This window comes from Hevea brasiliensis, chromosome 4, assembly GCF_030052815.1.
Source record: "Hevea brasiliensis isolate MT/VB/25A 57/8 chromosome 4, ASM3005281v1, whole genome shotgun sequence".
Classification (NCBI taxonomy): domain Eukaryota; kingdom Viridiplantae; phylum Streptophyta; class Magnoliopsida; order Malpighiales; family Euphorbiaceae; genus Hevea; species Hevea brasiliensis.
In genome coordinates, this window is record NC_079496.1 from 2,785,559 (window position 1) to 2,796,280 (window position 10,722).

The window sequence follows — 10,722 nt, forward strand, 5'->3', positions numbered from 1 at the left end:
AAATATTATTATGACACAATAGAGGGATAGAATGGTAATTCAGTCTATATGAAATGGTTTAAACGGATGCGTCTCTTGACGGCGGTACTACCAAAGGACACAACTAACCCGTTCCGTTCTCCTTCTTTGCAACGGTACTGAACTAACTGATAAACCAAAGCAAACACCTCTTGTCTTCTTCTTCTTCTTCTTCTTCTTCTTAGACTCTGCATCTCAACAGCAAAAATGGACTCCGGCGGCACCGTCTTGCTAAGTAACTTCCATTCCTGCTCTTTCCTCTTCTCCTCTTCATCTTTTCCCTGTGAATAAAAGGAGAAGAGAAGAAGCATTTCGCTTTCTTTCCAAGCTTAATGCATTCAAATTTGCCTTTTTTCTTATTTCTTGCACAGTTGGCTTCACCTTCTGCTGAAGTGGCGGAAATGAGCTGTGGAGGAAGAGGACGTGAAAGGAAGAATCCGACTCTAATTTGTGCTCCAATCATGGCCGAATCCGTCGACGAGATGGTGATTCTTTTGGGTAAAGCTAAAGCTTGTGGAGCTGATCTTGTGGAAATTCGATTAGATAATTTGAAAAGTTTCAATCCTCGCCAACATCTTAAAGCGCTTATAACACGCTCTCCTTTGCCTACTGTTTTCACTTACAGGTTTCCCAAAACTCCAATTTTCCTGCTTGATTTCCATTTTCGTAGTATGAACGCTATAAACCGCCTATGATTTGCCCTATCTGATTTTAAATGTGTTGCTTCTAGGCCAAAATGGGAGGGTGGTCAGTATGAAGTTGACGAAAACCAGAGATTGGATGCACTTAGATTGGCCATGCAATTGGGAGCTGATTACATTGATGTTGAGCTTCAGTTTCTCTTTCAAATGTTAAAACTAATTCTTCTTGGTCTCTTATCCCACATTAGTCTCTTATCCAACATCTTCTGCTTATGAATCTTGGAACATTTTCATAACATCTTAGGCCTTTTAATCTCAACATTTCGAGGTTGAGCTTGAGTTTCTAAATAATCTACTAGAAATTATTTTGGAGGTTGGGTTTGAGTTTCTAATATCCTATTAGAGCTACTTTTCAGTTTTATGGAGGTGGACTGTTACAATAAAATTTTCTTACCTTGGTAGCCTTGCAGGCCTTTTATAGGATGTCAATTGTTCTCAATATATGAGCATTCGATTCAAACGGATCAAATCAAATCAAATTAAATTAAATTATTAAAATTAAATTATTATATTTTAAAATTAAATCAAATTAAAATAAATAAAAAATTAAATTAAATCAAATTGTTTTATTTCAGTTCAAATCAATCAGTTTTTTTTTTTTAATTTGAACTTAATTTTCAAGTTATTTAGTTTGATTTTAATCTTAATTTGAACCTAACAATTATTAATTAATGAAATTAAGTAATTTATATATATATATATATAATTATATATAATTTATAAATTTTTCATAAAAATAAATTAATTTAAAAATAAAAATTTTAGTTCGATTCAAATGAAATTTTTTTCTCTAAAATCGAATTGAATTGAAATAATCAAAATTTTTAAAATATAAAATTGAACCAAATCAAATTATATCAAACCGAATTACTAAATTAAAATGATTTGATTCAATTTCTCAAATTAAACTAAATAGTACTCACTTCTATCTCAAACCTTCTTTATGTAATAATATATTTTTTTTTATTAAAAATCATTTATTTTTATTTATTTATTTAAATATTATAATTTTAATAAAAAAAATTTATTAAAATTAGTTTAAAACTTATATTTTTAACTTATATATTTTATGTTATATAAATTTATAGTATATAATAACAAATAAAAAAAAAAAAGAAAAGTCCTGCGGAAAAGCCGTCCCTCCCTACTGTCCGCTGGGAAGTTTTCGCCCCAATCCTGAACAGTTGTGGGGCGGAGACGGGGGAGCGTTCTCTGCCCCTGACGCAACCCATTGCCATTCCTAGTCTTCCTAGCCTTCTAACCTTTAATAGTATATTGTTTTCCCTCTGGATGTAGAAGCGACGATTTGAAAATTCAATGTTCTTTTTTTTGGTTGTTATGTATTTTTTGTGTGAAGTTGCTCGTGAGTTCAATGACTTCCTCCATGGAAACAAAGCTGCAAAGTGCAAAGTCATTGTTTCTTCTCACAACTATCACAACACTCCGTCTGTTGAGGAGCTTGGCAACCTTGTGGCCAAAATTCAGGCGGCTGGAGCTGACATAGAGAAGATTGCAAAAGCTGCCTTGGATATCACCGATGTTTCACGCATTTTCCATATAACTGTCCACTCACAAGTAAGCAACGTATGTAATAATATGATGTTTTGCTGAATTTGAGTGAAGTTTAAATTTCTCCCTGTCATGAATTGGAAGAATAACTTTTTTTTTTACTCTTTAATTCTTTGTGGCTAATGCCTTGTAACATCAGGGATAGGACCAAGGACAAATGGATAACATACGAGCAACATTTGTAGGAGAAAATATTTATAGTAGGCATCTTGGATAAACCTTAGGTAACAAGGAATTGCAAAAATGAAACAAAGTTGCTGCGGATTTGCTTTCATTTTGGTTATGAAAGCTAATATAATCCTGGTTAATTAATTTGACTAATCAATAATGTGTTTTGGCGTTTGACAATGAAGCATTTTCACAGGCTTGTTTAAGGTTTTGATTAAAGTTTGTTTCAAGTCCCAAATTTTATTTCTTGTGTTCTTTTTCTTTTTATCACAATTCCTGGAGCAAAGAACTCATAATTTAAATATGGAACCATTTGGAAATACTTAGAAATGAAGCAGAAACTTATCGTGTTATATTATCTTTACCCATTCAAGGGACCTAACAAAATAGGATATTGTATTTGTTAAATAGCGTTAGAAGTTTGACAATGTTGTTTTCTAATATATTTTCCTCTTCTTTGAGGTTTCTTATTATTATGTGGTGTGGTGCTCTAGAATTTTATCATTTTTTATTTTTTTCTGAGCCTAATGAATAATGATTTGTTTTGGAGACATTAACTACAATTTTCAGGTTCCGATAATTGGAATTGTTATGGGTGAGAAGGGATTGATTTCACGGATACTTTGTGAAAAATTTGGTGGTTATCTCACTTTTGGCACCCTTGAGTCAGGAATAGTTTCAGCTCCTGGTCAACCAACAATCAAGGATCTGCTGGATCTATACAATTTCAGGCAAATTGGACCCGATATAAAAGTACACGGCATTATCGGGAAGCCTATTGGCCATAGCAAATCACCTTTTCTATGTAATGAAGCATTCAAATCAATTGGCTTCAATGGGGTGTTTGTGCATTTGTTAGTGGATGACATTGCCAAATTTTTCCAGACTTTCTCATCCACAGATTTTGCAGGATTTAGGTTCTGTTTCTATGACCATTGCTATTTGTTAGAAAAATATAATGTTTCTTAAAATTATTGTATCTTTCTCTAGTTTTGTCAGTAAACATTTTCTAGCTTTACACTTCTTCTGTTGGTAAGATCTTTGTCTGAGGTCAATCACTAAGAAGGTAACGAAGCATCCTATTTGTGTTGTTAATTGGTGGTGTAGTGGATTCTTATATATTCTGTAATTAATTTCACATGTTATATATTTCTGCAATATAAACTTTCTCGGTATTATATGCCTTGTAAGCATGTAAATCTTACCCTTTTTTTAAAAAAATTTTCTAAACTCAGTTGTACAATTCCTCACAAAGAGGCTGCCGTGAAGTGCCGTGATGAAGTCGATCCAGTTGCAAAAGTAGTACTCTTCTCTGTTAGAATAGTTGATAAAAAGCTTATATTTTTGGAGGTGCTTAATATTTTCTTTCGTGACATGGATACCTGATATATTCTTGATCAATTCTCACAGTCAATAGGAGCTGTTAATTGCATTATAAGGAGACAAAGTGATGGGAAGTTACTTGGTTACAATACAGACTATGTTGGTGCTATTTCTGCTATTGAGGAGGGACTGCGAGGTTCTATCATGTTGAACAAGCTAATTATGCATTTAACTTGAATGCTTACCTTCAAAATGTTTTTGGCCCATCTCTCTCTCTCTCTTGCAGTTTCACAAAATATTAGCAGTGTGGCTGGTTCACCTTTAGCTGGTAAGCTGTTTGTGGTCATTGGTGCTGGTGGTGCAGGCAAGGCACTTGCTTATGGTGCAAAAGAGAAGGGAGCAAGGGTTTTGATTGCCAATCGCACTTTTGGTGAGTTTCTGCATGAAGTCACCTTTTATATTTCTATTTATTCGAAATGTTCTACCAGCTCATATTTTTCTTAATGTAGTTTTTTTTTTGGGTGCTATAATGCAGTTACATCTTTTCTTTAAAAAAAAAAAAAGTGAAATGTGTAGTGTATTTGCGGTAAACCTTTCATCTAGGCTCATCAATGTTCTCTAAAGTGATAGAAATAACTTTCTTAAGGATGTCTGAAACAATGTCATAGAGGAACTGCAACTGCTAACTGTATATATCTTGACAAGTACAAATATTCTTCAGCTGAATTCAATGGTAGATTGTGCACTTATAAAAAGTTGAACATTAAATTGTTTATACTGGTTTATTATTACCTTTTACTTTTCCTTCTGCTTCAAAAAATATTTATCAAGATAGCCTCTGTTTTTCCCCTAGTTAATAATGACAGAGATTTCACTTGATGATGACGTGCTTAATTTATTTTATCCATGTGACTTCAAGATCAAGCAAAAGAACTTGCGGAGACAGTTGGAGGAGATGCTATCTCTCGCTGATTTGGATACATTTCATCCAGAGAATGGCATGATTCTTGCGAACACAACATCTATCGGAATGCAACCAAAAATTGATGAGACACCCATTTCTAAGGTTCCTCCCTATCATTTTGTTATCACTGTAAAATGATACATCAGTGCTTAATTGGAGGGAAAATCTGTTATGGCTGGCATAATCTCTGGGTTTATTATATTTTCACTTCAAGTGCCCTATTGTTCATGGCATGACATAGTGCAAGTAAAATTTGTGACCAACCTTGTATATTCATGCTTGCTTTAGTTTGATTTCTGCAGAACTGGAAACATTTTGTGCTTGGCATTTGTTCTCCTGTTTTTTATATCTGAGAAGTCTTATGAAAACTTCTTTTGTGACTTACTCTTGGAAGTAAATATACCAAGCTTTCATAATAAGTTGTAGGCACATTCATAGGTAACATAACGTTTTTAAGTGATTCGTATTTTTGCAGCCTGCTTTGAGACATTATTCACTGGTCTTCGATGCTGTTTAGACCCCTAAAATTACCAGGCTCTTAAGAGAAGCAAAAGAATCTGGAGCCATAACAATTTCAGGGTTGGAGATGTTTATTGGTTATGGATAGTATGAGAAGTTCACTGGATTACCTGGTAAGATTAATAATTAATAATTATGACTCCTAAAAAGTTGGCATACTCTCTTAGCATCATCAATAATTTATAAATCCATTTTGATTTATTTATCTTCTGTGTCATTTTCTCCATGCAGCACCCAAGGAACTCTTTAGGAAAATTATGTCAAAGTACTAATGGGGTTTCTTGGCAAATCTTATGCTTCAAGCTGGTTATCTCCTCCATGGTTCAATGAAAACTACATCTCTTCTTCATCTTTTGAGAATTTTGCAAAGGGAGAAAAGGAGATGTTATTGCACTTGATTTTTATCATCCTATTATGCAACTCATAACTCCGCCTAAGTAGTTTACGCTTAGCCGGTCCCGAGCCCAGATAAAGGAGGAGGGTTGCAGTAGGTGACAACAAGCATAAAAATTTTATCACATCTTATGATATGGATTCAAATGATATAAATGTTGGGGGCGTCCTCTACTTACGATGCGCTACATCGGAGCTCAGGTGTAGTGAGAAATATGCAAGGGTGTAGGGCGTTCACTAAAAGCGACGCTCCATGTCGGGGCCCAGGTGTGGTGTTAAATGAGCAAGGGTTCTCACATCATAGGCGGGTGTGAGTAAAGAAGTTAGTCCATAGGATGGATAGTAGAACAGATAGTAGAATAGAACACCAGATAGGCATAGAGAACAATAGAAGATATCATAGAAGGAGATCAATTAGGAAGGAACATGATAGGAGGAGAATCAGGGTTAGTACTTAAAATATTGGATCACTTACAGTAAAATTAATAGAGCTTGCGGATACCTTAGAAAGGAAAAGGGTGAATATTGTTTGCATTCAGGAGACTAAATGGGTAGAAGAGAAAAGTAAGGAAGTGGGTAATTCATGGTACAAACTATGGTTTACCGGAAAGGAGAGAAATAAGAACGGTGTGGGCATAATCATAGACAGGACGTTGAAAGATGCTGTAATAGCTGTGGAAAGAGTAGGAGATAGAATTATACTAGTAAAGCTAGTACTAGAAGGAGAAACAATAAATGTATTTAGTGCTTATGCGCCACAAATAGGACTAGATAGTGGAGTAAACAAAGGTTTTGGAAAGATATTGATGATCTAATGAAAAGCATACCGAATAAAGAGAATGTTTTCATCGGTGGAGATTTGAATAGACATGTAGGAAGTGATAGGCAAGGCTATGAGAATGTTCATGGAGGTTTTGGATTTGGCAACCGAAATGAGGAGAGAAAAAACATTTTGGATTTTGCTATGGCATACGACTTAATACAAGAAAATACTTACTTTATAAAAAGAGAGTCACATTTAGTGACTTTCAAAAGTGGGCAATATAGAAGCCAAATTGACTTCCTCTTAACCAGGAAGACAAATAGAGCTCTATGCAAGGATTGTAAGGTCATTTCGGGAGAGGTTTTAACAAGTCAATATCAGTTAGTGGTATTGGATGTCAAGTTTAGAAACAATTCAAGTGAGGTTAGAATAAATAGTGTAGCTCAAACAAAGTGGTGGGAGTTCAAAGAAGTAAAGTAAGAGAAGTTCAAAAATGAGCTTCTCGAGTCCAAAGCATGGAAGCTAGATATGGAGACCAATGATATGTGGATACAGATGGCACCAACGATTAGAGAAGTAGCTAGAAAAGTACTTGGAGAGTTTAGAGGACATGGACCACCCTCAAAAGAGTGACGGTGGTGGAATGAGGAAGTACAAAAGGAAGTGAAGAGAAAGAGAGAATGGTATAAGAAATTACCTAAGTGTGATAATAATGAGGCATATGAATGGTACAAGATAGCAAAGAAAGAAGCAAAAAATGCAGTTAGTCAAGCAAGAGCGCAGGCCTTTGAAAAGTTATATGAGAAACTTGAAACTAAAGAAGGGGAGAAAGATATTTATAGATTAGTAAGGAGGAGAGAAAAGAAATGTCAAGATCTCAATCAAGTTAGGTGCATTAAGGATAAAGAAAGAAAAATGTTAGTGAAAGATGAGGACATTAAAGAAAGATGAAGAAATTATTTTGATGATCTCTTTAATAATAGTCAAAATGGTAATAGCGTGAATATAAAATATAGAGCAATAGAAAAGAATGTGAATTATACTAGAAGGATTAGATATTTAGAAGTAAAGGAAACACTTAAAAGAATGAAAGTGGGTAAAGCCTGTGGACTCGATAGAATACCAATTGAAGTGTGGAAGTGTTTGGGAGATATGGGAGTGGCATGGTTAACTAAATTGTTTAATAAGATTCTAAATTCAAAGAGAATGCCTGATGAACGGAGGAGGAGTGTTTTAGTACCTATTTTTAAAAATAAGAAAGACACACTCAAATTATAAGAGAATTAAACTCATGAGCCATACTATGAAGTTGTGAGAGAGAGTTGTGTAACATCGACTACGTCATGATACTTCTATCTCTCCTAATCAATTTGGCTTCATGCCTGGTCGTTCAATTATGGAAGTGATCTTTCTCATCAGAAGCTTGATAGAGAAATATAGAGATGCGAGGAAAGATTTACTCATGATTTTTATTGATTTGGAGAAGGCTTATGATAGTGTTCCAAGAGATGTCTTATGGAGAGTGTTAGAAAAAAATGGGGTATCTATTAGGTACATACAAGTATTAAAAGACATGTATAAAGGAGTAACTACTATTGTGTGCACAGTGGGATGGGACACGAGATTTTCCTATCTCAGTTGGATTACACTAAGGTTCAGCTATAAGCCCTTACCTTTTCACATTAGTTTTAGATGAATTAACGAAACATATACAAGAGAGTATCCCTTGGTGCATGATGTTTGTGGATGATATAGTTCTGATAGGTGAGACGCAAGAAGGAGTTAATAGAAAGCTAGAGCTTTGGAGAAGTACTCTAGAGTTAAAGAGCTTTAAGTTAAATAGAACGATGACAGAATATATGCATTGCAAGTTTAATGAAGGCCGAACTGGTGATGAGAAATGAATTAGTTTGGATAGAGTTAGTTTAAATGGAGTGATACTGTCCCAAAATAATCACTTTAAATATCTCGGCTCAGTCCTTTAAGTAGATGGGGCGTGTGAGGAGTATGTTAGTCATAGGATTAAAACCGAATGGTTGAAGTGGAGACGTGCCACAGGAGTTTTATGTGATTGCAAGATTCTTAATAAGTTGAAAGGAAAATTTTACCGTACAGCTATACGATCGACTATATTATATGGTAGTGAGTGTTGGGCACTGAATAAGTCGTATGTGTCTAAGATAAGAGTTAAGGAGATGAGAATGTTAAGGTGGATGAGTGGCCATACTAGACTAGATAAAGTCCATAATGAGAGTATTAAAGAAAACGTAGGAGTGGTACAAATTGAGGATAAGTTGAGAGAATAAAAATTGAGGTGATTTGATCATGTGAAGCGTAAACATACAGAGACTCCAGTTAGATAAATAGAGCATATTAGGGTAGAAGATAGAAAGAAAAGAAGGAGTAGATTTAAACTGACTTGGAGGAGACCTAGAAGTATTTAACCCAAAATCGTTTAGAGTGAAGAAATAGAATCCATATAACCGATCCTAAATTTTTGGGATAAATATTGAGTTGAGTTGAGTTAAATATTATGCAATGTTTTGTGGAAATGAAATATAATTATTCACTCCTTGTTGGTTTGGGAATTCTTTTCCAGCATCTCGAGGCAGCTTGGTCTACAGTTTGGGAACAGTCTGCGATGCAAAAATGTCACTGCAATATTTGTCCTGGGAAGCGATCAATCATTAGGCTTGAGTTAACGACTTATCGTTTTTTTATTGCTTCTTGTATCCCACCTTGTCCACAACTGCAAACACAGACTAGTCATTAGGCGTCAAATGAAGGAGAAAGACGCACATGTGACGTGGCTTTTATATATGGTGAGAGAGAAAGAGATTAATAAAAAAATTTGAATCATCAATTAATAAAAAATCAAATTTCTTAAAAAAATTTTGAAAATATTTGTAGGCAAAGCTACCTCTAGCCCCTATCTCTCAGTTGCCATTATTGGACTGGACTCTCCTCGTCGTCCTGCGAATGCCAGTACTCGCCACGCTCCTTGATGGCCAGTGGGTTGCGAGAATCGAGGCTTTGAAGCTTCAATCACCACCTTTGTTGATCCCCTTTTCTGGCCGCTCCCTCGCGACACTGCCAACACTGGTTGACTCCGCGAGTTACGGTGACCTCCTTATGCACATGAACACAATCGACGAAACTGCAATCATCCATCTCCGTTAATAGTGATTGGATTCTGGTTCCAAAGTATGAAGGCAACACAAATCTCTTCTGCATATGATTAACGAGAAGCAAGGAATCAGATTCTAATATGAAAACTCGGAACCCAGCGTCTCGTGCACGCTGAATACCATGACAAGCAGCCTTTACTTCCACATCTTCAGGCGGAAGAGAAAGATCAAGGCAAAAAGCAGCAGACATGAGAATCTTCTCTGGTTACGTAGCACCATTCTTTATCCACAACAAACTCCTTCAACAATTGTTGCATCCACATTCATTTTCAATGCATCAGTAGCAGGCGCTTTCCATCTAACGGTATGCTGATATTCCTGTAAGAGTGAGCTGAATTTCTTGAATTCCAGCAAGCCCATGCCAGCATACAGAATTGATGAAATTGTTCTCTATTTATCCTTGCCAACTTTAAACTACTAAATAAGATGAAAATGGATGCGGTATAACTGAACTAAAAGGAGAGACCTGCCACATAGCCAAAGCACAAGGACATTCATAAAGAGCATGTGTGATAGTCTCTTCATGAATGTTGCAGCTGGCGCACAATGAGCTGATATCCACGCCTATTCTACGCAACTCAGAAGCAACTGGAAGTTGATTGTTGCAAGCCCTATGGAAAAAATGACGCACTTTTGGAGGAAGGCACAAGTTCCACAAATATTTTCACATAGAGTTGTGCATCACCTAATGAATTAGCTGAAGTAGAATTTGTGCTCTAGCTCCATGGCTAAATAATAGGCACTCTTAACACTAAAGAGACCGGTTTTATTAAAATGCCATATCAAAATATCTCTTTCTCTAGCTGGACAAAGGGGAATGGTACAAATTTGAGAAGCTTCAAAGGGTAAGAATATCGTGTTTATTAAAGAACTATCCCACCGAAATTGGCCCTCCTCCAAAAGCATATCAACAGTTGCATTTTCATCCAGAATTGTTGGGGAGACCATACCTGAAATCCATTTTGAGCTGGGAGCCAAGCATCTTTCCAAATGCGAATATCTCTACCATTACCAACTGGCCATCTTGACACTTTCTCCACTAAACATCAGGCATGCGTCAAACTCCTCCATGTGTAACTTGGTTGAAATCCACAATCCGCTTCTAAGAAAACTTTT

At 35.6% G+C, this 10,722-nt stretch overlaps 1 protein-coding gene across 1 annotated transcript; it reads left to right on the forward strand.

The window, feature by feature from the left end:
- Positions 1–350: 350 nt before the first annotated feature.
- LOC110631945 (bifunctional 3-dehydroquinate dehydratase/shikimate dehydrogenase, chloroplastic) lies at positions 351–5,534 on the forward strand. Its single transcript, XM_058144807.1, is given in 11 exon segments — positions 351–643; positions 749–852; positions 2,074–2,294; positions 3,027–3,373; positions 3,692–3,755; positions 3,867–3,975; positions 4,066–4,209; positions 4,699–4,738; positions 4,740–4,845; positions 5,219–5,375; positions 5,494–5,534. Coding segments are annotated over 11 exon segments (1,626 nt in total).
- The last annotated feature ends 5,188 nt before the right edge of the window (positions 5,535–10,722 follow it).